Source organism: Aptenodytes patagonicus, chromosome 1, assembly GCF_965638725.1.
Source record: "Aptenodytes patagonicus chromosome 1, bAptPat1.pri.cur, whole genome shotgun sequence".
Classification (NCBI taxonomy): domain Eukaryota; kingdom Metazoa; phylum Chordata; class Aves; order Sphenisciformes; family Spheniscidae; genus Aptenodytes; species Aptenodytes patagonicus.
The window spans coordinates 151415502-151442728 of NC_134949.1; the positions used below are offsets into that span (position 1 = coordinate 151415502).

At 39.1% G+C, this 27227-nt stretch overlaps 1 protein-coding gene across 1 annotated transcript in view; it reads left to right on the top strand.

Moving 5' to 3' along the window:
* OCA2 (OCA2 melanosomal transmembrane protein) overlaps window positions 1–27227 on the top strand; it is a 182661-nt gene that overhangs the window by 12470 nt on the left and 142964 nt on the right. The window contains exons 2-8 of the mRNA XM_076328905.1: window positions 8592–8690; window positions 9299–9487; window positions 12998–13055; window positions 13964–14036; window positions 22967–23124; window positions 24795–24877; window positions 25231–25384. Of these exons, the coding sequence (XP_076185020.1) occupies window positions 8592–8690; window positions 9299–9487; window positions 12998–13055; window positions 13964–14036; window positions 22967–23124; window positions 24795–24877; window positions 25231–25384 (814 nt within the window). The remainder of the gene's footprint in view (window positions 1–8591; window positions 8691–9298; window positions 9488–12997; window positions 13056–13963; window positions 14037–22966; window positions 23125–24794; window positions 24878–25230; window positions 25385–27227) is intronic.

The window sequence follows — 27227 nt, forward strand, 5'->3', positions numbered from 1 at the left end:
CTCTCTTGCCAGTGACCGTAACTATCTTAGACCAGAATTTTAGATGGCAAAAGTTGTATGAATAACCTCAGTGTCTTATGCTCAGCCAGAACCTGAAAGGGAAATCTTAGTAGCTCCATTATAATTAATGAAAAAATTAAATATAATGGAAGGACTTCAATTATAGTGAAAAAACCCCGATTATTTTATCAACTTAATAGTGTTATTTCAATATATGATAGCTATATCTCCCCCTACAAATCATTTATCTTAAAATTTTACTGGTATTTCTTCTCTGCCTACTCTGAGTACTGTGTCTCGTGCCCTAGCTATGGAGAGAATTTTAGCATTTTTGCTGGGTCTAGTCCACTGAGATCAAGTTCTACATAAAGGCCATATAAGTTGTCCTATACCTTATGACTATTTACCAGATATGAGGGTTCTTGAACTTGCCTTGTTTCATTTTACTATGACCAAAGGATAAAATACAAGTCCCAGCAAGCTTACAATAGTTAGGATCCATCATGTGCTTTTTTAAAACAAAGCTTAATTTAATGACAACTTGAATTTTTTAAGCCCTACAGTGGCCTGCTGCTTGCCTTCACCTCCTTTCTCTAACACCTCTCCAGGCACAGAAGCCAGTCACATTTTTTCATGTTGTTAATGAGGTTTTTTTTTATGTCTGTCTGGATTTTTTTTTAACTCTAAGCAATGGAGACACTTTGTTTTTAGTGACAAAGTTACTTTTTTTCTCTAAAAGTTGCAGGTATGAATAACGTTACCTCCAAATTATTGGAATGAAACATATGGAACTTGTAAATAAATGTTTAAAAAAGAAGAAAAATTGCTTCTTCATTATTTCATCTTTAAGTACATCTCACTAATTACTCTTTTCAATCTCCAAAACTGCAGTTAGTGGCATAAGAGTATATTATAGGACTATGCGAGGCCAGAAGCATAATTATGTGTAACAGCCTGTCAGTACATTGCTTGGATTAAGGAAAATTGAATCAAAATTATCCCATCTCATTGTGTAGGAAAATGTTCCCTCATCTGGGAAGTGGTCAACGGTCTTCTTTTAATAGTGCTTCCTTTTCTTGTATCATCCTTAAATTCAGCTAGTCTGAAAGTGAATCTTCATACTTCAACATATATTCTCCCAAACCTTTGAGACTACAATATCATATCACTGTAATGCTTGAAGAATAACCTTCTCTAGACATGGTCACATCATCCAGTTGTTTCTCAGACCTATCTTTCTGTTCATGTTTCCGTCATCCCAGTGCCCCATATTGCATCCTTAAGAGAGTCTGGTCAGATATAAAGTTAAAACTTTAAGTTGTCACCACTTCCTTAACTTTTGAGATTCTTGGAATTGCCTCACAGACTATGAAAAAATTGTGACCCTGCCTTTGTTTGTCATAAATTCAGTCAGCATCAGAGTTGGTTAAGCTAAAAGCCCATCGTGAATGCCAAAGAGAAATGCTGGCATTTAAAAGCCAGGCTTGCAGAATATGCCAAAGTATTACAAGTGCAGCCATGCTTAAAGTGTTGCTGATAAAATGCCTCCCTATAGCAGATTCATTTTTCAGTATGCCCTGCAGCATTTGAGAATAATACCTCCTAACAGGTTGTCTGTGTAATCCATAGAGAAACTGGGGTTTTGGAATTTGGACCACTACCAATACTGGCTACTGCTGCCTATTTCAAACTTGCAGCTTGCTGGCAGTTGCCAACAGCTAAACTGTTTTGGCAGCACCTGCTCCTGAAATGTATTTTCTCCTTCAGACTGTCTGCAGTTTTTGCATGCTCTCTCCTGTAGCTTTCCAATTTTCTTTGCTGAAGCAGAAAATGGAGAGGAGGAAACAGTAGCTACACTTTCTTAGTGCAATTTCTCAGTCCTTCAAAGGGTAGGCTTTTTGGACCTGCCTCATCACTGTGGCCCTACTGGGTAGTCATGAGGCTCTGGGCTGGCCCTGGTCCCCTTCCCCGTCCCATCCCTGCTCCCTCACTGGGTGCTGTGAGACGGGCCCTGGTCAAGGAGGGCATGGCCCTGCCAGACCCACGACCACCCTCTGCTCCTGGCTCCCTCCCATTGGGCAGCCAGCCCTCATGGCGCCCTGACACAGGAATGAAAAATGTGTGGAGAGCAGCTTAGTCCTCTTAGGTAGAGTCAGAGGAGCTTCAGGGCAGCTTAAGGATTAAATACTTTCTTTTAGCTTCATCCACTGCAGTGGGGTCCTGGTGTGTCTAAGTTGTTAACCATGTCCCGATGTTGTCTTGATGAAAACTTCCCCTGACAGAGGCAGGCAAAGACTCTTGAGGAAAAGGCGCTACCAAGTCCTGGAGGTATCTGAAAATTTCATTTTTCAGGGAAGTACAATAACCCTACAAAGCCTGATTTGATTTAAAAAAAAGGAAATACAGAAAGCACTCTCTATTTTCCAAGCTATTTCTGAACTTAAAATTGACCTACTTCTTAAAATAGCAGAATATTGCACAAATGAAGAAGAGACCACTACCACATGCTCTTGCAGGACATGTTCACTCTCCAAATCCAGCAGAAGTGAATGAAGCAAGCACATTGTGTGTCCTATATAAGGAACCATTTTTGTCTTGGAAAAGCTTGGCACACACTTCACTACATCTTTCTTAAACATGTTCTTTATTTGTCTAGGGCCTTGGCATGGCAGACGCTTCTCAATATGACACCTGCCAGTTGGCTGTGCCTCTTGCAGTGTCTTGCTGTCAGGTAGTGCCAGTGCTGCAGTCCTCTGGGGGATCCTGTACAGTCCTGACTAACAGAAAATTAGGAAAGTCAAAGAGAAAATGAGTCTGTATTAAGTAATGCTTTCATTGCTAAATTTTTCTGACATCTTAATGGTGCATGCTTTTAAAAGGTCTAGAGGTTATTTGCCGATTTAGTTGAAGCTACATAAAGCAGTCACCAGAAAATGTCTGGAGCCTGTTTAGAGATGTAAGCTCTGGAGTCTTTGATCCTTCCCTTGACTCTTAGTGTATCAGTTGACCATACTTCATTTGTGATGGGTAGTCATAACAGTTCGCCCATGACGTGCTACCACTGAGGAGAAAAGATGACGGCAGGTTGTGTCTCTGTGTGGGCACATATATATCATGATGTTGACGGATGTATGTGTACAGCTGCTTAGTACACAGTAAATGTTTAAAAGCTGAATGATATGATGTTGGTCAGCACAGTTTGTACCATGTAACCATTGTCCAAAAGTGGACTTTATCAGAAACCGACAAATACCAAATCTGGTGTAAGAATGTGTTTCAAGTGCAGTCAAAAACTGGTATGGGGTTTTCTTTGGGGTTTTTTGGTTGTTGTGTTGGTTTTTTTTTTTTGTAAAAACCTCTCTGTTTTTCAATTTATTTCTGCATTGTGCTTGTTTACAGTTATGATAAGAGTAATTAGTTCAGTACATATGATTTGTATGAATGTTCTCTATTCAGGGAGGATGGTGCTTCTGAAATGAGGCTTTAGCCTATAAGAATGTAGAAATGATAAATTAAAGTCTTACAGTTGTTATTAGTCTCCTGCATGATTAATTATCTCTCATATTCTTACTCAGGCCTTCTTCTCCACTAGGAAAATTTGCTTAAATGTTTATTGTATTTGTTATAATCTTTTGGCTCGGTAGTATTCCCGGACTTTTGTTTAAGAGGCAACCTCACACTTACAGTGATTTTAGTGATTACTAATTCTGGGAAGCATTCTAACTTTTTTTTTCCTGAAGAGATTCTGCTTTTAATGTTTTAGATAGTGAAATTTCCAACGAGTTTTGTTCAAAATGATGTTCTTGCACAATACGTATGCTTTCATATTCACCTCTTCTTCAATTCTGACCAAATCCTTTCTGTAGAAGTGAGAATTATTGCTTTCTGTTGTCACAGAAATAGCTCCTTTACCGATAGTTGCATGCGTGACTTAGCATATGGCAGATGAAGCATTATATTAGCTGATGTTTAAAATGTATGCTTTTTATTATAGGGAGTGAAAACTTAATACATTGTGTGGCATGATTAATCTTTTAAATATAAGGCTAAATAATAGGTTCTAGCCAAACCTAGTGATTATTTTGTTTGCCAGCTAACTAGAATGAGTATGGTCTTTTTCTTCCCCAAGTTCCTGTAGGATGCTTGCTTCTTTTGGTGTCCTCTGCTGTAGTGTATTTGGGATTGAAAGGTTGCTTATTGCTGAACAACAGTTGCTACCACAAAGTCTTTCTTTTCCTTTTGTTTAAAGTGGCATGTGTAAACACATTAAGAAATGCCTGAAGATGTGGTCAGGGGGCAGGTCTGGTGCTCAACGGCAGGAATTGAGTTCTCTCTTTGGACTTCATCCAAAGTGCCCTGAAGACTTTAGAAATTATCACCTGCAGGTAATGGGAGATAGCAGAGTGTTGTAGGCGGAACCTACAGCCCTCTTCAGCCACCGACTCTGAATAATGTCTGAGGAGTCATCAGTCCATCAGTGGAAGCAACTGGAGTCTCCCACATCTCTTCCTTTCCTCTCCTGCTCTCCCTGTACCTCTCCACGTGGCCAGGAGGGCAGGAGAAGCCTGCTTCTCCTTAAACTGCCCAAATGGGTGTAGGAAATTGAAGGTCATATCTCTTCTGTACAGCTGTAGAGAAGTACAAATTGCCACCAAAAGACTGTGAACCTTGCTCATGCATGGGAGCAGTGGCACAGCCACAGATTGTGGGGGCTTCTGTAATAGGTGCCCAGGACTTGCGTTTGGACCCTTGTATTTTTTAATGCTGGGGGTGAAATCCTTCTCCAGCTGCTGTCAGGCAGCTGGAGCTTCATCTGTGGATACCTCCATGACTTGGCAGAACCTGCTGTATCATCTGGGGTGTGGACAGTCCTCCTACAACGCTGATTCCTCTTCTGGGTTACTATGGAGACAGTCAGAAATTGTAATTGCTTGAAAGATTAGCAATGGGAAAGTATGACTTTGCAAGTAACCAGCTCAGAAAACACACACTTCCTCAGAACAAACCTATACTCCTGCAGAGAGAGCCAAAATCTGTATATACAGCTGTCACAGCAGTAGCCAAGTGGTTAAGAACACAATCTTCTCTTTGAAAGGTTTATCTTAATTAAAAAAAACATGCCCAGCTGTAGCAAATGTGAGAATGAACGTGGCCGCAGCTGTGGCTGTACAGGAGTCAGGACATGCTCTTTTTTTTCTGATGTCAGTTCTACATGGATCTTTCTGTATGAGCGGTGCTTTGTAAGTCTTTGAAGAAGTCCTTGTCAAATACTTCTTTCCATAGCTTTTGGTTTTAATTTTCTTGCATCACTTTTGAATGAAAGGGAAATGAGAATGTTAATTTGTTCTGTGAAGATCTATGTGCCTATCTACATATAAATGTATACATGTATAAAGGCAATTATTTCATGTCTCTTCTCATATTTCATGTATAAAATGCTAATGATTTTTGAGTCTGAATCATGAGAGAAGAACACTGGACACAACTGGTGTCCGGCTGACCTGATGATTAGCTCCTTGGTAATGTTGCTGAATTGCTCAGCAGAGATAGATTGCACTCCATTCTAGCATGTAGGTATAACCAAAGTTTCTAGCTCTTTTGATCGTGAAGAAACATTCAAAGTGTAAACTGATCCTAGGTTTTGAAATGTGTTACACTGATATCTTTCCCTTATTTACACCGTGTCATAATTGCCAGCCACTTGCAGGGCTGAGGAGCACCAAGAATGATGCTGAGAGGGCTTTTGAGCACGGCAGACTTGCTGCTCTAGTAACAGGGGGTCTTTGGGCCTTCCTAGGTTTTGCTTGCAGACGATCTCTGTTATCTCTTGATGAAAAATCTCACTAATAATGTTTCTGCAGAAGTATGAGAGGCACAGAGGCGCTTGCATTTGGCTCTCCATTCAGGGATGACTTCCATTTTTATAATCCATGCTATTTTTTCATGATGCTTTTTCAACTTTTCTTTCAAGAGCTTTCAGCCTTCAAGATTCTTTTATGCCCTAATTAGCTTTATTGTTTATATTACTCGCAATCTCTAATTAGAGTAATCACATCACAAGGGAGTTGAGGCTCTTCTGCTTTTTCTCTAATTATTTTTGTTTTGTCAAGCCTGGCTGTTTCCTGCTGCCTATTCTTGTCCATGTGTTTTTACTCTCTGCAAATTGATGTTGTCATGTACTAATTGTTTTCACTTTATCTGAAGACCTTTTCCATTTTTACTGTATTGGCCATTCTTGGCAACCTGTGAAGCTCTACAGTTCCATTTAAAAGTGGCAAGACCTATACCAGCGAGTGAGGATAACAAACATGCAAAAAGAAAGCAAATGGTGGTATCTTTAACTAGCCTTCTGGATCCTTCACTTAAAGTTCTGTCATTTAAACCACCTTCCACCAAACCTTTATCATCTCTTTCTGGTTGCCGTTGCTGCGGTTGCTTTGCCCTTCAGCGCTCTTTGCAGACTGGTCGCTCAGTTACAGTAGCGGTGAAGACTGGCTGAGGTGGGAAAGTGTCAGCAGATATATGTATGCCTAGGTAACACAAAGCAGTGTTGGTATCAACCTCTAACAATTAGAAGAAAATGGAAGTTTTTGTAGAAAGTTTTCTGGTTACTAATCTCAGATTTTGCACGTGTCCTAGGAGGAAAAGAAGAAAAATAAGTGTAGAAATGTTAGTGGTGTGCACAATGTGAGGTTAGATCAGAACAGCATATAGTATATATTATTCAAAGCCTTTTTTGTGGAACAGGTGGCATCATTTTGTTTAACAGCAGAAACAGCTAATTGGTCTTTGCCTGAGTTAAATTTCTGAATGTACAAGTTCAAGGTCCACCATCAGAATTTTTATTAAAATTGTCACCTTTGGATGCAAACTTCGAATGTAGTGGAATGCTGGGATTAGCCAGGAGCATATCAAGTAGTGCTCAGTGAGCACACATTTAAAGTCTTGATAGTGTTTTTGCTGTCCTTATGGATTCCATTTTGTAAAAGCTCTAGGTAATCTTTTACATCTAAGGCTCTGATAAGATTAGAACAGCACTTGCTTCAAAATACCAGAATTTCTTCACTTAAACTTGTTGTGTGAATGATATTCTCCTATTTAAAACAGGAAGCACTTCAATAGCTTCAGAGTATGCAATCACCTCTTCACAGATGAACTGTCAGTGCAATGTAGCACCTGAATTGTAATCTGCCCAACATTTGACCCGAGGTACTGGATAACTCAGTCTAACTCATTCATTCTTTTCTGTTGAGACTGCAAATACGGTGCTTACAGCAGAATTTGAATGAGCGTTGTGGCCACCCAAGGCTGAAAGAACCATATCCAGTTGCTCCACACCTAGCATGGCTTCTGAATGACAACACTACTAAACAAGCAAGCTGAAGCATTAACTGGAGGTTTTAATTTTGCAAAGTCTGAGTTCATGCATACCTTTATAAAATGCAAGAAATTCCACTGTCTTCCATTGTGTTATAAAGGAAAATACACAGATCCTTCTTTCTGGACTAGCCTTATATTTAGAAGATTGAATTACTAGTCACCTTTGTATATTTATTTAGTTGTCTATGATTTTACAATTTCTTTCCCCTCACAGCCCAGCAATAGCAGCAGACGTTTTAGGTTTCCTCTGAGTGTCTCTGGGAGTAATGAGATCTGCGTATTGACTGTATGTCTAGCAGATTTCTTTGGGACTTTCTGATGGTGGGTGGCTGCAGTTTTGAATAGAATAAATCTGAGCGTGTCTGAATAACGGTGGTTTTGATGGGAAATGTCTCTGGAAGAGCCAGGTCTTGGAGAGTGCTCTAAAATGGCTCAATTATTTAATCTCCCCCAGAAGCCTGCCCCAAAGCTAGATCCCTGTGATTGTGCTTGATGCTTTTCAGCTGTTTCTTAAGCTTTGGGATTTATATTTTAGCAAAAGGCTTCTTAACAATGCTAAGCTGCAATATGGCAAGAGGTAGCTTACTCTCTGTTAATTATCTGCAGTGCCAGGACCAAGACTTGACAGGAACTTTTTGGAAAGGATTGTGCTGGAGGAATGAAGTACTTGTATTTCAGATAAGGCTTTCTTCCCTAATACGAAGGGTGCTGAGGCTGTTGTAGAGATTAGTAGATTTCTGGTGATCCGTGTCTCAAATGACATTTACGGGACAGAAATTATCGTATTACTTTATGTTTTATGAAGTATATTAATGTGAGCTTATATGAAAATGTGTAATTATTTACCTTAAGAATTTTGCCTCATTATTATTACAGTGCAGTTGTTCCACTGTAAATTTAGGTGTCTAAAATATGAACATGTGAGTGTCTATTGTTCTTCTGGCATTCAGAGAGAATTTAATTGACTATTTTAGATGCCGCTTTTAGGATAAGATAAATTTATCTTATTTCATGCAGTAGAGTCCCCCATGACTATAAGGAAGTAACTACCATGACTAGTTCAAACTGAATGAAAACCTTAATTTAGGTGAACACTATTCTTAAAGAATATTTAACTAGTTTGATGCACTTGTAGCAAAATATTCTGTAGAACTGTAGTGAATCATTGTACTGCAGATTTACTGTTTTTTTTTTCTTTTCCCTCTCCAAAGAGATCACTTCAATTTTTCCAAGTTATTCAGCTCAAGGTCAAAAAACACTGGCTTTACAGAGAAGACTCCACTACTGAAGGTTTCCTCAGAGGAAAATGGGTGAGTTACTTTCATTTTACTCGAAAAATTTTTTTTCTAAGCTCTCTTCTATTTAACTGTGCATGGTTCGTTCTTGTATCCTGACACCAAAGCTACTGGGAAATAAAGTGAATGTCAGGGCTTGTGAGCAGAGAATTACTCTGGAGGAGCTTGAGTGGAAAGAAGGGGCTGTAAATGGGGAAGGGAAGGATGCAAGGTCTGAGGTCAGAGTGATTAGAGAGCCCTAAGGATAGGCAACTGCAGGTCGTGTGCTCTCATTTCCTCCACGTGGTGTTACATCAGGTGCACTGGAAGACACAGCGGAGCTATAGGCAGGGTCATTATAGGGGGTTTACGCACCAAATCCTGAGGTACATCTGCCTGGTGCATCAGAGAGCTCCTTCTCCCAGGTGCACCTAAATGTCATGGGGCCTTTGTTTTTGCTCCCAAGTCTACCCAGCTGTGTCACCAAGGAGAGCTCAGTCTGTACTGAATAAATCTCTTTCTATGAAATTTTCCATTAAAATCTCTCACAGTGAACCTAAGGATATGCAAGGTCAGCTGCATCTACTATCTGTTGAAATAAACCACTGTTTTGTTTTATTATGTTTACTGAAAATGTGTGACAGGTTGCAGTGCATGGCTCTTCATAATCCAGATTTTACCACAGATGATGATTCATGGGACAACAGCTCTGCAGAATTTGAGCAAAGGTTTCAACTGGGAAGTGAAATGACAAGTTTGTCCAGATCTGCTTCTGCTGAGAAATATGAAATCTTGGACAACCTTCATGTCAAGTTCAATTTATCAAAGATGAGGTCTGAATTCAAACATTCATTTATTTCTTTTTCCTTTTTTTTTTTTTTAATTTCTGCAGGGATTAGTTTTTGAGTATCGATGTCTAGAAAATGATTTATTTTCTGCAAATGAATAAAATAACACTCCATATTTAGGCCGTATCTTGCCATTGGTAGTTTATAAATAAACCCTGGTAAAATTGGTTATAACCTCTACCTAATGATCAATAGCCCCCCACAAGCATCAGTCATAGCACCTATTCTAAATTTGTTAATAAATACCTTCTATATTGCTTTTAACATTTCTTTGAAACCATTTCTTAAAAGCCCCTTGGTTGATTCCACAGCTTTATTCTTCAGTGTTTTGTTGCTTTTATGAAATACTTCAATTAAAATATCTGTCTAACACAGTCTTTCTGTAGTGGTTATAGTAGCTTTTCACATATACACAATGCAAAATCTAACTCAGCATTTTTCTATCTTTAAGTATATTAATATATTTCACTCTTTACCTCAAAGTAGTCTTTTACCTCATTTAGCCATGGAGGAAATTGAATCTGTTAATATATTAAAAGATACCAATGTGATAAGAGCTTAAGTTCAAATTTTCTCAGGATATTTTTGCCTGGGATTTAACTAGCAAACCCTTTAATCTTGAATACTAATTCCCTCTGCCCTTTCCAGAATTTCAACACTTTTTACTAGTTTGGTTTGGCCTCTGCTCTGCAGATTTGCATGGAGCCCAGCACTGCGTGTCCGCATCTCCGTGTTGATCCGCGGAGCCTTTCCAATGAGACTTCCCAATCTGTACGTTGTCTTAGCTCATCACTTCACAATTGTTTTCCTCCTTTCATCGTGCATATGGTATTGTGTGGAGTGCCACTCTCCTGCACTGCTGCTGAACAAATGGAGCAGGAGAATTTCAATGGCTGCAATTAGTGCAATATGAGCAGATGTGAAAAAGTTTGGCAGGCGTCTTTCTTCACGCTCGCGGTAGCTTTCCCTGGTATTTGACGGAACAAAGGCATCAAGCGGGAGTGTAGAATCCACGTTTCCAGTACAGTGTAGGTTTATAATCTGGGAAGCAGAGCAGTTCTCTGGCAGAACTTCCCGTGTAATATTTTCATTGCTATAGTGCGGGTTGTACATATGGGGCCAGCTCCTTGGCTGTCGTAAATCAGCGTAACTCCGCTGAGATAATGAATGGAGCTAAACTGCCCGACACCACATGCAGATCAGACTAAAAATCATTTGGTTTAGAACAGGGGGTGAAAGCCTTCCTAGATTTATACTTCATGCATTTCCAACTGAAGTCAAATAGGATTGTGCTGGAGGCATATATCAGCGCAGGATTTGGCACCGGGTTTGTACTTGCATCGCTGTGCTAGATTAACGCTGTAGGAAGAGACAGATTGCAAACCACGGGTGAGTCACTGGCTGGTCACTTCTCAACTGTAAGCTGTTAAAAGTGCTGCTTCCCTAATAAAAAATGCCATGAAAACAAACAGACAGGAGGAAAAGAACCTTCTAAATTCTACATTTTATAAAATAACCATTTCCAAAAGCTTTTTTATTGTAACTTGCCAGCTCCTTTAGATGAGTTTCTGTTATTTACAGACAAGTGGTTATGAATTTATAAAGGCTTAATTAATGCTTTTTGATTTCTCTTATGTCTTAAAATCAAGTTATTGCTGTTTCTTGTTTCAATAATAATTTGAATTATTATTAGAAATGATAATTTGGTAAGTGCAAACAGAAAATATCAAGTACCTTAAAACTAAACCAATCTAGACTGGGCTTTAATAATTCATAACATAACAGATTCTCAAAAATACTGAAATAGAACTGTAATGTAGAGATGGGGAGAATAGACAAGTAGGATAGAGGATACATGACTAAGCTGGCACTAGGTATTTTCCATAAATCACACAATACCAAAAGAAGTTATCAGTTGTGAGGTGCTGATAATGGCTTTTGTTGTCATTCCTCTCTTTTCAAGCCTTTATTATCCTCTTCCCCCTCTCTGCCACCTTGTTTATCGTTAGAGCAGGGCTACCTGGCGTTTCTGGAAGAAGCCACCAAGCTGGCTTCCCCTCTTCCTCTCCCTTCTCTAGATTTTTATACGGTGCAAAGTTTGCGTAAAATCGCTACCACTTGTAGTTCATAGGATATTGTAGCCCCTTTGTACCAGTTTGTGGCAACATATTTTTATTAGCTGCTGGTTTGTTTTTTTTTTTCCTGCCTGTTTGGAGAATTCTAAAGATGAAGGGATCTTTAGAAAACAATGTTTCTAAAAAATGGGTCTTCAGTCACTTATGCTGTTTTCAGTCGATGAACTCGATTTAGGGACTTATTTCCACTGTGATTAAAAATTATTTCTGACTCTTTTCAGACTACTCTGCTTTAATATTTTGTCCTATAGCACCTGTCAATGCAGCTATTTATTGCACTGTTCTCTTCTCAACTAATTATCCTAGTAACTTGAAATGTTTTCCTTCTTGCTTGTCATCAGGCTTAAATCAAACTTTACATTTGTTATTCTGTCAGAAAAGCAATGTTTGAATGTTTACTTTTGAAAAAATGGAATAAGAACATCAATGCCTTCAATTAATGAAAAGATGTAATAAGGGCAAATCACCAAAAAGAGTTCTGTAAATTAAGACAACTGTGTACCATACTGATGGGCAGCAAGAAAATAATGTTAAGCGTTGCCTTTTATGGTAAGATAAAAAATGGTAATTTAAAAGTGCTAAATCTTAAGATTTCTTACTCGACAGCATGCATTTTCAACATCCACATTTAATTTAGAGTTATTCTTGCTTAACCCACTCAGTAGTAAGCTCTGACACTTCAGAAAATTTGATGGCATCAAATCTCCAGAACTGGGCATTCCTTCAAAGGGTGCAGATGTGCTATGGAAAAAAAATCTAATTTTGCTACTTGGTTTATCTAGCGATGCTCATGAAGTATATTTGGTTTAAAGAGGCACTCTTAAAACCTGGAGATTCTTAAAGCTTGTTCTTGTCTTCAAACTGTCTTTTCCCAACACCTTTCAGGATGTGTATCAGAAGTCCAGTTTTGAGGAATTCATTCATGACACCACCCCTCTATGCAACAAGCTGTGCTTTCTGCTCGGCCATGCCACCTCCCTGCAGTGGCAATGCTCCTTTGCCTCCCTGGGAGAGACCAGGGCGAGCTGATGGGGCTCTGGGTCTGTCGGGGGCCGGCAGTAGCAGCAGAGAAGTGGCTTCAGGTCCCAGCACCAGCTCATGCTGCAGCCCGAGAGGTAAAACCTCCTTCCTGTGCAATGAGACCCGGCTGGCAGCAGACCTGGGGCAGGAGGCCCTTATAGTCACTGAGGCTTCCCAAGCCCCCGCTGACCCTGTGTAGTGGTGTCCGTGCTCTGATGCGGTATATTATCACCCATAAGTGCTCACCATGATGCTTCTGAAATGTCAGAGCTATTAAGAGAACAGAAAAAAAATTGTTTTAAACTAGCCATATAGTAAATACATGTTTCTTACGTTTCAGATGCTGTCTAAAATTCCTGAAAGTTTCAGGCCTTTTTATCTTTGTAGTTGTCTGCTCTGTAAGTATTGAATTAGCAACCCTCCCTCCCCTCCCTGTCCCAATTCCTTAAATTAGTTCAAAATGGGGTGTGATATTTGGTCTTAGCTAATCAAAAAATGTCTTGAGGGTGGGGGCAAGATGGCAAAAAGTGAAAATACTGTGCAGGGCCTTATGCCTAATCAGACTACTGTTTGGTGCGCTAGCCGCCACCCTGGACAATGTGGTAGGGTAGGCAGCTGAATTTGAGGAGGCAGCTTAAACTCAAATTTGTATGTCCTTAATGGTTGCTTGTTGAATGTAGGATGAGTCTTTAGATACTGGATATCACCTGGGGAATGTTCACAGGAAAAACTGTGCCAGGGAGGATGCACCAGCAATCACAGCGCTCCGTGGTGTGAAAGGCCATGAGGAGGTAGGCAGCGCCCTACTGGGGCTGCCAGAGTGCTGCCCTCTGCTACCAAAATCTTCAAAATCAGCAAAATCTTAGACTGCAAGACTTGAGAAACATTTAAAAAAGTTGGAGTTTATCCTTTTAGTTGCTGTGAGGAACCCTTTTTTGGCTAGTGGGGCTTCTGTATCAGAGACAAAATAGATGACACTCTGTATTTCCTCAGAGGTGGGTGTAGCTTTCCATATGGATCCTATAGATCCTTAAGATCACAACTTTGTCCTAAGAGACACTTGGATAAAATACATTGAATATGTGACTTGGGCAGTAATTTTACAGAAGGAATATTAGTCACCCTTGTTAAGTATCCCAGGGCTGCTTTTCAGCTGTGTTAGAAACTTACTTGAAAATGCTGAAAGCAATCTTACAATTTAATGTACAGTTTGAAAGAGTCTTATTTAACTATTTGAGGTAGGCTTAGCAGGTATTTTTCAGTTTTTGTGTTATTAATGAAAGTTTGGGTTTTATCCTTGCCCTAGATTTTATTTGGCGTTTATCCGGATCAAGGTGTGTCCTGGCAGATGTTGGCTGTGTCACCTCTGGAAAGCTTCTGTATCCTTCTTTCACTGAAAAAAAAACCCCACCTCGGAACTGAAGTTTCATTGATAAACTGGTTGAATGGGTGGGTGTTTTCTGTCTTATATCCTGAGAGCATTGGGTGTCCTCAGAGCCTGGGCTGCGTGTAGACATGTCCTTTGATGCAGGCCACAGTCGTGCTCCCTAGCCAAGTCATACTGAATGGCACCTGTCTGGGGCACCTTGTGGTGTCCGTCCAGTCCTTGTGTCCAGTCTCTGCATGAAGCCAAAAGTGTGGAAGTGGGTGGCAGAGCCAGTGGGATCAAGGCCCAGCAAGTAGCTGGGACCATGGCTAGAACATGCACCTGGATGCAGCAACTGCACCCCAGGCCAGTTGTATGCTGTCATCTGTAACATATTTGTAGTGTATACTTGGACCATGATGCTACCCAGTGAACTCCATCAAAAGCAGGAAATGAGATGATTCACAGATATGTTTCCAGAACAGCTTAGCCCAGCTGTATGTATGGCTTTGTGCATCTGTAGATATTTTTCAGTGGAGGTGCAGATTCCTTTACAAATTTTCCATGCAAAATTGCTCAATAGTGAATTTAAGTCCACAGATTGCCAAGAAACTGTTCAAAAGAACAGGCAATAAATAACCCAAAATAAAAATGGTTCGTCGCAGGTGAATGCAGACCTGAACGTGAAAAGTCTTTGAGGGATGAGCATTCAGTTAGTAAACAAACAAACACTTTTGTAAATAAATTACATCTCTTGTTCCCACTATATTTCTAGTTTAATCAGCCAGCTCCACAATCTGCTTGGCTCTTATTTCACTAGTGTTAGATTCACCTATAGATATATTTCACAAGCTCCTGGCAGGTGTCTTGTTTTGAAAAGGTGCAGCAGGATTTAATTTTTGAAATGCTGATTTTTTTTCTATTTAACTGGGCAGTTCCATAGCTTTGATCAGGGAGAGTCCATTTTAAATAGATTTGATTATTAGTATTCTTACTGTTGCCAATAATGACAAAATATACACACCAATTAGTAGGGTAAATGAGGAAGAAAAGGTTAGTGCTTGAGGACCATTTATAATTAAAAGTTGACATTCCTTTTTGGAGGAAAGCAAGTGAACATTTAGTAGGACCAGTGACAATTTCAACTGTAAACTCCCATCGGTATCCTGTTTACATCAATATTTTTGTCGTCCTTGAAACTGTTGTTGAAAGCTCCTATATACGTGTGGTCTCAAACAGCACCAGGCCAGTCATTACCCAGTCTGCCAAAGGAGGGTGTACTGGCAGCAAGTCTTTGAGTTCAAGTTTTAGTCAACTGTCATAGCATAACTTGAGGATTTGCTCTCTTTCCACAGATTTTGGGTTGGAACCATAGCTGCTGCCTTGTACACATTGGCTCTGCAACCAGTTAGTTCTTTCGCTTGTTTCAGGGAAGTGCTGGTGGGACTGGGATTTGAGTACAAACAAGTGTTCTCATAGTTCACATTTTACCTATCACGTCAGGATGCTTTGAGCCAAATAGCTGTCAGACAGTCAGAATATAGCATTCCCCTTTCTTACTTGACAAACCTGGAGCTGAAGCTTCTTAGTTTGTCTCATGTCTGTTGAAAACTGGACGTTCTGTCCCTGTGTTCCTACCTGAGGTCACTGAGCTGGGGAAAAATATGTGAGAGGCAAGCAATCCAGTAAAGCCATGCTTTGCTTTCAAGGTGACATGGTAATTCAAGCAGAAGGGTCAAGGAGAAAGGTTGCATTTCTAAATGAATTTTGGAAAAGGCACAAGCAATTCTGAATGTCATCTCACCGTTGCTGCCAGTCTTCATTTGCGCAGAAGTAAGCTCACATGGTTGTCCTCCACTTTGTTGTGTAGTGAAGAAAGTATTCACCTCTTTGGCTAGGCTTGGGTAATGATAACCATTCACACAGCAGTGTTGGAGATGTGATTTATGCTGGCTGACAGACTGCGGTATTCCCAGTGGACATTAGGTGCTACTCTCTGAATATCTACAAGAATTTCATGGTAGGCTGGCAGGTGTGCTGCAGTAGTCCTTGTCACAAAACCCTTAGAGGTTATTATATGAGACTGCTTTGGGTGGAAAATAAGTCTCTCAGCTCATATGATGCCAAATTATGCAAATGAACACTCCTAACCTCTTGCTTATGCCTCAAAAGCTGTTAAGAAGTGTTGAATGGGTACTAACCACTATATAACCTTTTTTTTTTTTCCCCCCCAAATTCTTTCCTCTCATTTCTGTTTCTGTCCAGAAATGCCCATGCACATTGATATGTCTGTTATGGATGTGTGCTCATGCATACGATGTGTCTGCATACACTAGAAAAATCAAAACAAAGTTGAAATATTTTTAAAATCCAAATTGAGTGATCCCCTTTGGACTTCATATCCTTTGTCATCCTGGTGTCACTTAGATATTTGTGGTTTTTCTGTCATACCCATTAGGTCTCAGGCTTGCTCAGAGGCAGGACTTGCTGTCTCTGGTGCTGGGAGAGACCTGCATCAGCTGGCGTGGGGGTGACCTGCTTTTTCACATGACATCTCTTTAGCACTTTTCCACTTGCTCTAGTTGCCATTTGTTTATGTTTCCATACCATTATCTCTTGTTTGGATTTACTCTAGCTGTTTTTCTTCCCATTATCTTCTTTTTTATTAGCCCACTTGTATGTCCCTTTGCTTTGCCCATCCCCATGAAACCTGGCATGTAGCACTGAGGTGTGTTGGCTGCAGTTTCTGAAAACATCTTGCCTCCTGTGAATTAATAGAAGCTTTTTGAGTCTGTAAGGTTTATTTTTATTTTTTTTTAAATACTGATTTCCCTATTGGCACCAGATACAAATTCAGTGGATTTAGATAGTTTTTCAAAATAGTGGTAATATTGTTCCTTTTTGACAACACTTGGGATTTATTGGCTTATAAGTTCTAGCAGTCAGCTCTCTAATACCAGAAAGAAGTAAGTGTATACTGAAGCCTGGCTAGAGGACCCTTTTCTGCAGGAAGCAAGATTCAATACCCCTATTGATGTAAGTGTGTGAAGCATTTTCAGATGTTTTGCTCAAAGGCTGTATGTTAAGTGGGGACCCTCAATAATTAATAAGATGATGTGCCTTTGGAATGCGGATTATAAAAATTGAAGAAGAGATATAGAGTCTGAATAAATTCCAGCATTTCTTAGTTTAGTTACATGTACCTATTTAAAACATGAACATTTTTTTTTCTGTAACTCTTTGGCCATTCAAACCTTCAGGTAACTTCTCTCCGTTAACTGGTTGACCAAAGAGTGAATGAGAAATATTCTTGTTCTTCTCCACAACTTATGTAAGTTTTCAGACTTGAAGAATCTTCTGAAATGCTAAATATACTCCGTGTTCATTCCTTTGTTTCTAATAACTTCTGCCCTGATCTAAGCAAAATTTTAAATTTTTCTCCAGCAATGGGGAACAGACAGCTGGAGCAGAACTGTGCACTAACTTTTTGAACTGAACTAGGCTTTATGAAATTAAAAAGTAATGGGGATTCATGGATGCTATTTAAGGAATTATGCAATCAAACTGTACGCTACCTCACTGTCATTTAAAGAAGTGTCTGTCTCCCTGATACAGTGCCTTCTTTTCTTTCACTGTACCTGATACAATTGTTGCTATTTCTACACTTTTCAATAGTAGAAATATTTTCTTTTTAGAAGAAAAGATAAATCTTCCAGCACATTTCTGCGCAATGGGTCTCACACCTACCTCATTGAGCTGCGAATTTCCATATTTACTCTGTCCCTGAGAAGTGTTTCAGTAATAAACTTGTTTGCTTCCCTCTCAACCTCTGTACTTGTGCCAGTTCCTGTTACAGGTGAGGGAAAGTTAGATCAGTCTAGGTGAAGCAATTTCATTTTCCTTTTTCAGACTGATTGTCAGAACTTCCTTCTTTTGGTCCTGAAACCTGATAATAACTGGGGAGTGGACTGTGAATTCTTTCTGAGTCTGGCCAAGGATCTTGCATTTTTATAAATACATTTCAAAGCCTTTCAGTCCTGATCTGATTGTTTGCTTTAAATCTTTGATATCTCCTCAATAAAATTTTTTGAGCAAGGGCTGACATTTTGCAAGGTATGTATTTGCAGAGCACCCAGTGTGAAGGGTTCCTTACTCACTTGCTCTTTACGTGCAAAACAGAACTTAATGAAAATACATCATCTCAAATCATGGCTGAATGGGTCTCCGGTCAGTCCAAATCAGACAAAACTAGAGATATCAAATTGACTAGTCAGTGGCCATTTTCACTGACTTACCTCCCTCCTCAGTAGCTCTGAGAGATTTCATCACATCCAGTCCAGGATTAAGATCTCAAATTCAGAAAGTAGATGATGTATCTCAATACCAATAATATGTTGAAATGTACATCATAAGCTAGATTTCTCATTTCATTTAGATTCAGTGGAACTACTTAGAACAATTCCACATATTGAAGTTGATGCGGAGGCTTTAGACCGAGCAGACATAAGATGGGCAAATGTGCTGACCTTATTATCAAATTCCTTGCTAATGTTGCATGAGTTTGAATGATTGGTGCAACTTTGTTAATCACGGAGCAAGAAAAGGTCACTAGAAAAACTTGTAATCATGCCATGACCATCAGTGACACTGAAAATCACCTTTCCCACTCCCTGAACCAGACGTATATGTAGAAAGAAAGACTGTGAGGCAAAGAATATAGTCAGATTTTAGCAGATTTTTCAGCTTCTGTGGAGGTCCTAAAAATGGGTTCTTCTCCCAGGGAGCATAAATTAACTTAATGAATGAAACAGCCTGTCTAATCCCTTTAGTTCTTTTTCCCTGTTTGATCTTTTTTTTTTTTTTTTTTTATTTTGTAACTCTAGTTCTCTACTGTCAGACACTCCTCCGTCATTTTTTCTTGCAGAACACATTTAAAAATCATTTATGTTTGTTGATGCTGTTGGAAATGTACTAAGCATTTTGGCCTGCAGGCAATGTTCAAGCTGCTAAGTAGATGGATGAAGACCAGGACCATGTGCAGAGGCAGGCAAAGAAGCAGAATCTCAAGGCATCATTGAGAAAATGCTGTAGAAAAGAGAGTTTACTAAGGACTCACAAAAATTCTAGAACTGATGGAGCACAGAGAGAAAGGATGGATCCAATGTAGACAAAAATGGAAACAGATTGCTGACACTCCAGAAAGGGGGAAAAAAAAAGTTATGGAGCATTCTTCAGATGGGGAAACCAATAAGTATAGAAAAGCATGTGGTTCAACTTGGTATATGTGGAGGGATGATGTAAAAACAACCTCAAAAGCTACAAACAGGGATAGGACATCAAAAGAGAAAACTACAAAGAGTGATGCAGAAATAACCCCAGTTAAGGACAACATGTAAAAATAGATGCTAAGACCCAGGCAAAATGCCTTGTTTAAAATGGTAATATCCTAGGAATCTAGCATGAGTGACCTGATCATAAATCAAGATCAATAGTACATAAGCATCTCAGAAACTTGGTGAAAAATAATCAATAGACATAATATTCTCAAGGTATGTTTTACAGTAGGCAGAGTAGGTGATACAAGTAGATGTTAAAGAAAGCATAAAGTCAGCTTTCTCAGTAACAGAGAATCTCTGTCAATCGTGGCTTTTCAGCTGGCTCTGTACGTACTGAATTAATGGCATGATGGAGGGTAGAGCAGGGACTCAGTATTTAGGGAGTGACTCATCTCAGCTACACCTGAGTTAGTCATCCTAGGCTCTCTTTATAGTTAATAGAGAGAACTGATGCTTCGCGTGAGCAATTCCTCTCATCTTCGTGTGGTGGTCTAAAATGAAGCAATGAGTTCTATCTTAAAAGCATCCTCTTTTCACCGATTTTAAGGGAGTAACCAACTCAGATGTAGATGTCCACAGTACCGAAGTATAAACTGTGGTGAATGAATACCAATTGAAACGTTTAGCCACTGCATCCCATTCCATCATGTTGTCTACACAAGCTACAAAAAAGTAAAGTGACATGAGGTGACTCTCGCACACCCTTCAATACCTTCTAGGAGCAGCTGGTCAGAAAACCGAGAGCAGAAAAAACAGCTCTTGGTTTAGCTCTGAGCAGTGGACCCAGTCTGGTGCCAGATGTAAGTACAGCCAGCCACTGTGTAATGGTGCACAAAGAATACACAAACCCAAATCCCTTGACAGGATAATTCACAGCAATAATATATTTTCAAGAATGGAACTACATAAAAATGAGGCAGCTTAGCTGAAGTGAAATAAAAAATAACAGCTCTGGCTGTAAACCTTGTCAGGGAGATTTTTTTTGCTTTAAAGGCACACGCTGGAGGCCACATTACAAAAAAAGTTCAGAAAAGACAAAAAGTCCCAGCATGGTTAAGTTGCAGATAAAAGGGCATATTAGAAGTAAAAAGATAGTTTTCCCAAAAGTTAATCACATCTGAATGATTAAAACATAAAGGAAATCACATTCTGGCAATTTAAGGGAAATATAAAACCAAGATAAGGCAGAACAAAAATATTCTGAAGAGCAACTTGATAAAAAAAAAATCGCATTTTGATTCATATAAGCATGGCTGGAGTTTTCTCCTGGTTTATTTTGATTCCACCTTTCATAAAGGCTGTGATCTGATGCAGTCTAACAATGGAATTATGACAGAGTCTCTAATTATTGTTTGGAGAAAGATAACTCTGATGGGATTTCAGATCCTCAGTGCAGACTGGTGAATGATGTTCGGTAGTTCCACTTGCAATCAAAGGAGAATCTGTTTTGCTAGGGCTCTTTCTGATGGTTTTATAAATGCACAGAAAGGAATGGGAAAACTCCTTAAGTATCCTCACCTTTATAGGAAAAGAAGGAAGGAACCACTCTTGAAAATAAGATTTAATCTTTTCCCCCTTTAATTTTAAGCATCCTTTATAACGGCTTCCTGACTGTGTCATCTAGGTAATTACAGGATTTATTTTAAAAGTATTGCTTAAAAGGAAGCTGCCATAATTATATGCACCTGAAGCTTTTCAAGACATAAATTACTGGCTACACTCCTAATAAAAGGCAGACTGTCAAGAGGTGTCCCAAACCATTGGGTTAATGACTTCAGGTCAACAGGCCTCTTAGAAGGTATAATTAATGTCTCTAGTTAAAGGTATAGCTATAGTTCCAGTTGAGACTAATATTATGTATTAATTAGGACACAGAAAAACTGTGATGCCAAATCACACTTAAAACCTTCAGAACCAGAAGAGAACTGTTGTAATTTGTATTTACATTTGCTAAGGGCTGTGTGTGTAAATTCTCCTGACTGGAGTTGGTCCCCTGATTTGTTGCATCTGAGGTTATTTTTTTATCCTTTCCTGTGTGATTCCTTTAAGGAAATAGATGCCTGGGAGGTTCATTCTTAATGAACGGCATGTGAGTGACACTGGTGGTGACTGCTCTGCTTGCCGTGCTAAGTAGGGTGACATTTATATTACTTTGCAACACTTTGGCTGCTCACCTGCTACTACATCTGCTAGGGTCTTTTTTGGGTTAGTGTGAGAGACATCTCTTTTTCTACATCCAGTTCTCCTGCTAGGAATGTGGGCAGATGCAACAACTCTTCTGAAGATGAAGGACCCCTGCATAACGTCACAAAGCTTTCCCCATTAGAGACTGGTCTACCACGGATGGCCTTACTGGGGCTCACTGGGAAGAAGGGCACAGCGCTGCCCTGAGCCCCCTCTAACTATACATGTTTTTTCTTCTCCTGTTAAAATCTCTGAGTTCTGTGGGCAACAAAATGTCTTTCTGAGAAAACTCTTCTGGTAGGTATATGATCTTGTACATTTTTTTGCAACAGATTCACTCTTTGTAGTATGCTCAATTAAATGTCAGATGCTAAAACCATTAAGATACTCAAGCATGTGATTAAGTCGCATGATTTCAACAGAACATATATGTGTAAAATCAAGTCTCTTCTTTTCCCTTCTTAGGATTTTTTTTTTTTTTTTTTGTTGGTGATGCCTTAGCTTTCTATCTGGTCACAGGTAGGAGCAAAACAATGACAATATCACTCTATTATATTAACAAATGGACTGTGAAATGTTTAAAAGCTCAGGCTTTCCCTCTTCCTCAAACCCACAGGGATGCTTCTTTCTCAGCCATGCCAGAAGTGGACTATCACAATACTAAGTTTAAATAGTCCTAGATGTATTTGGACTAATAGAGCCAGACTTCCAATGGATTTGTGGGTCATGGTTGGCTGATTTCTCAATTATAATAGACTAGGAATGTAGTTTGACAGCATCTCGTGCTAGATATCCAAGAGAGAAAGAAAGAAAAAGTAGACAAGGGAGCTGGAGGAGAAAGAGTCTGTGAGTACTCCAACTGAAAGGAGCTTGAAAATATGTCTTTCAGAATTTTGAAAAATTGTGAGTAAAATTTTGACCAAAAAGCAAATCCTCTGGCATGACTAGGATGTTGATTCTGGTTTAGTTTTCCTCATGGTTGGAGCTTCCACGGTGTATTCCCCAGTACAAATTCTGTGATGTTTAAATTGCTGAGCTAATGATGCAGTCTTTCGTCTAGTACAAGCATTTAAAGAGCCTTACTTCTCTGTCTCTCTGTGTATTTCCATATGCTATTTTGGAGCTTTGGTACATCTACAGTGTCAGCTGGAAGCACTGGTGATCTCAAAAGTCACTAGGAAAGGACAGATGTATTTGTTCTGAACCCATAACTCCTGTATCCTTAGGAAACCTGGCCAAAACAGCGCCACTTGGTGAGGAAGTAGACATCTATTTTGTTCTTTTCATAGATTCTTAAGCATTTTAGCTGAAGAATGTGTTTTTCAATATAAGTTGACTAATCTATATTTTTTTTTTTCTGGGATTTGAATGAGCCTTTACTCATTTTTACTGGACATTTACACCTTAACAACTTTATTAACAGCTATGAATCTGACTGATTTTCATGATTCTGCTCTGTTGAAGTTAGACATAGGAGGCCCATTTGTAGCAGATGTAGCTGATCAGCAAACAGAGGAATACATTGTAGTACAAATCAGCCAGACTGAAGACACTGGATCAAGGAGGAGACACCAGCAACAGGTGATGGTCTTTAAATTTTCTTTCACTTTCTCTGAGATGTGTTTTATCACTTATATTTCCATCACCATTGTGTGGATTAAGTGGTCGTGCTTTTCCCTGCTGTGAAGTGTGTCAACATCAGCATTAGAAAACTTACTCTAATAAGAGTAAAGTTACATTTTCTTTTGTCTTTGTAAGACTTCCTTTAGCTTTCTATATTAAAATTTTGTAAAACTTACGCCCCTTGACTGACACTTAGCATGGAAATTCTTGTGTTTAAAATTGGCAACATTTCAAAAGTTGTCTTAGAAGGAAGAAACAAGTGCAAAGTGCCTTTTTGCGCTCACTGAAATACATTTTCATATTTTGCTGCAAATCATTTTCTCAAACATATATCACATTTATTGGCTTTATTTCTCTTAAGGCTTTCTCATTGTTGATGTTGTTTGTAACAAGTTCCTGCTGCTCTCTCCCAGAGAACTCAGGGAAGGAGGATCTTTTACAGCCTGTCATTGTATATCACTGAAAAATAAAAATAAGCTTTATCATTTAATAAATAGCATTGACATACAAACAACTGCCTCTCATTCCGTATACGTGACAGGATGGCCTGCCTCCACCAGTGACAGCACAGCTGAACAATGCCATCAGTATTCCTGCTTTTTGCTAGAAGATCAGTAAACAAGAATTTTGTTTACTGAAATTCTACCATGTTGTCCTAGGTAGGGATAGAGTTAATTTCCTTCCTAGTAGCTGGTACAGCGCTGTGTTTTGGATTTAGGATGAGAACAAAGTTGATAACGCACCGATGTTTTAGTTGTTGCTAGGTAATGCTTACACTAGCCAAGGACTTTTTAGTTTCCCATGCTCTACCGACTGAGAAGGCTGGAGGTGCACAAGAAGCTGGGAGGGGGCACAGCCAAACTGGCCAAAGGGATATTCCATACCCTGTGACGTCATGCTCAGTACATAAACTGGGGAAAGCTGGCCGGGGGGGCCGCTGCTCGGGGACTGGCTGGGCATCGGTCGGCGGGTGGTGAGCAATTGCATTGTGCATCACTTGCTTTGTGTATTATTATTATTATCATCATATTATTATTACCATTTTATTTCAATTATTAAACTGTTTTTTATCTCAACCCACGAGTTTTTTCTCACTTGTGCTCTTCCAATTCTCTCCCCCATCCCACTGGGTGGGGGGGAGTGAGCGAGCGGCTGCGTGGTGCTTAGTTGCCGACTGAGATTAAACCACGACACATGTTCTCTTCATAATGTCTGGGGGTATGATGCTGCTCCTGGGCCTTTCATTGTCTGTACCTCATGTATGTTACTGTTCTTCCTAGGCAGTCTTTGGGAGTGAAACATATTGTTGTCTCTGAGCCTAGCTGCCCGAGGTGCTCCTTATAGTCAATGCAAAGTGTGATTTGGCATCCCCTCTCTGGAGCACCTCCTGGAGGTGTGTCTCACTTCATTGGATGAGTGAGGGAGTGAGGATGAGTTTGCTCCAACCTGAGCGCCTGTAACATACCTAATCAGGTGGAATTAATTTAGGCTGGTGTGTGTTATGCTCTGTCCACAAAAAATTCCCCTAAATGGACAGGAGAGAGAACAAAGAGGAATAAAACCCTAGATCAGAGACATATCACTTTCACTGACTCTTATTAATATTACCAAATGTGACTCTCTTGCAGGTAGTATACAACTGGTCTCTACCCTTAAGTTCAAGAAGAAATCAACAAATCATCACAACGAGAACCTTTCAGATACTGAACAGGTTGGCTAAGAGACTGAGAAATGATCCATTGAAGTAGTAGTTTACATAGACTTGACTATGAAGGAATAGATAATGTTCTAAAAATAATTTATCACTGCCTGTTTCAGAGGGGCAGGAAAGGATGACTTCTTGTTGCTTTTTAAATGGATTTACAAGGCTGGTCTGTACTTGAGTTACTTTCCAAACAATGCTATTTAGAGGGATAGAGTGAAAATGTTTGAAGAGCTGCCTGTAATTGTAAAGTTATAACACATATACATATATTTATAGGTACTCAATATAAAATTAATGCATAAATAAAACTAATGGTATTTCATTCCAGAAATAAGCAAAACTTCGCTTTCTTTCACCAGAGGCACCATCTTCGTAAATATCCAAGCTTTTCTACAGGAGCCTGGAAGTGTTCCTCTCTCCATGAAGCATCAATACCTTCATGCAAACATAGAGGCACAAGTAACAATTGCGTCCATCATCTTAGTAGGTGTCTACGTGCTGATCATACTGGAAGTAAGCCAGTTTTGTACTTTGATTTCATTTTCACCCTACATTGTAAATAGAGCACAAGGAAGGGTTTCATTCTTGGGCTTTAATATACTTTTAAAATGTGCATATGAATCCTTGCTGTACCATCAGTGTTGCTAATGGCGTGAATATGATATGTGCGAGAAAATTGTTCTGAATTGTTCTGAATTGTAACTGATTTTGGCAAGTTATATTAACATTACAGAGATCTTGTGTATTTATCTATTAGGACCTATTAGCGTTTTAATATTTTAACAGGATTATAGTTTGGCTGTGAGAGTGAAAATAAGTCTGGGTTATAAAAGGTGCGGAAAATCTGTTTTTAAGTTAATCATTTTTTAAGATAAGGTAAAAGAAAAAAAGGCTTTGGTTATTCCCCTCTCTAAGGCACTTCAAACTATGAATTTAGTGTACTTTTAAAAGGTTAAACTAAGCACGCTTTTTAATGAGTGACATTTAGAAATTCTTTTACTGTATTATTTGAAGAGGAAATGGAGTCTGTGTTAACATCAAGGGACAGGGAACTTTAAACATATATTGCAACATCATTCCAAAGCTTTGAGGTACCAAACCCGATGAAAATGCGTTTCATCAGCACTAAGGATGGAAAACACGTTAGAAACAGCACAGGGCTCCAACTGACTTCTTTGAACTGAAAACACTGTCTGATTATCTTGAAATAAAGAACAGATATGGGGGGAGAACTTTTTTTTATTCATGTGAGCATCCACACTGTCAATAAATTCTCCAAGTTGAATCACACCTGATTTACACTAGTATGAAACAGAGAAGTGAATCAAATCAAGTCTACAGGTGCTCCATAGTAAATATGTCCAGCATGCTCATTTTTCTTCCACATCCCTTGTGTGTTTTACACTTTTCATCCTGTTACCTGTTGAAATGGTAAGATAGTTGAACACCTTCTAATCAAATATCAATAATGGATGCACACAACATGACAGATGCGTTAGACATTTAGATTATGTCATTCAGCAATGGTGACTTATTTATGAAGGTAAAAATGCCTCTATGTACTATAATATTAAGTGTGGAGGGGCATTGGACTAGATTTTACTATAAATATATGTAGGCATGCAGTACAGCACCAAAATAATCTTAATTTTAATTGCAGCTTTTCTTTTCAAAAGACCCCAACTATGCAACCATTTAGCAATTGCAAAAACATCAGGTTTTTAATGTATGTAAAGGGTGGTTTCATGTTTGCATCCTAGAAAGCTGCTTTGGAACAATTCATGTGTAAAAGGAAATAAAAGCTTGAAACTAAAAAGCAAAGCCAAGGAAAGCATGCATTTTTCCTGTTGTTTCTAAGAAAAAGCTTTAAAAAAATTCAGTAGCTTTTTGTTTCTGTGAAAAGATCAAGGAAAAATTTCTGTTGCTTGAATTCAAAGATAGAAATAGATACAAGTAAACTTTTTTTGAATTTTAAAATGTAGAAAGTCACCCATTGGCATCATGATGTTAGCTGTTTTCTCCATAACATCTGTAGGAATGACAAATGATACAACCAGAGTAAATTTTAAACTAGAAATATATAAGCTGGAAATAACTATCATAGAGACAAAACTTGACGGTTGTTTGGTTTCCTCATGGATCTCTTGCAAAAGATGGATGTTAATGTTGTTAGAATATGTAATAGTGGCTTACCTTATATTCAGTATTTATAACTTTAGTGCCTGAAGTCCTGCTTTCTCAACACATTGCACTCTATTCCATTATCAGTTATCACTGTTAGAGAAATCAATTAGTGCTGCTGCAGGAGTGATCTCTCATGGATTTTCATTTTCAGTGTTGCTGCTCCCCATCTTTT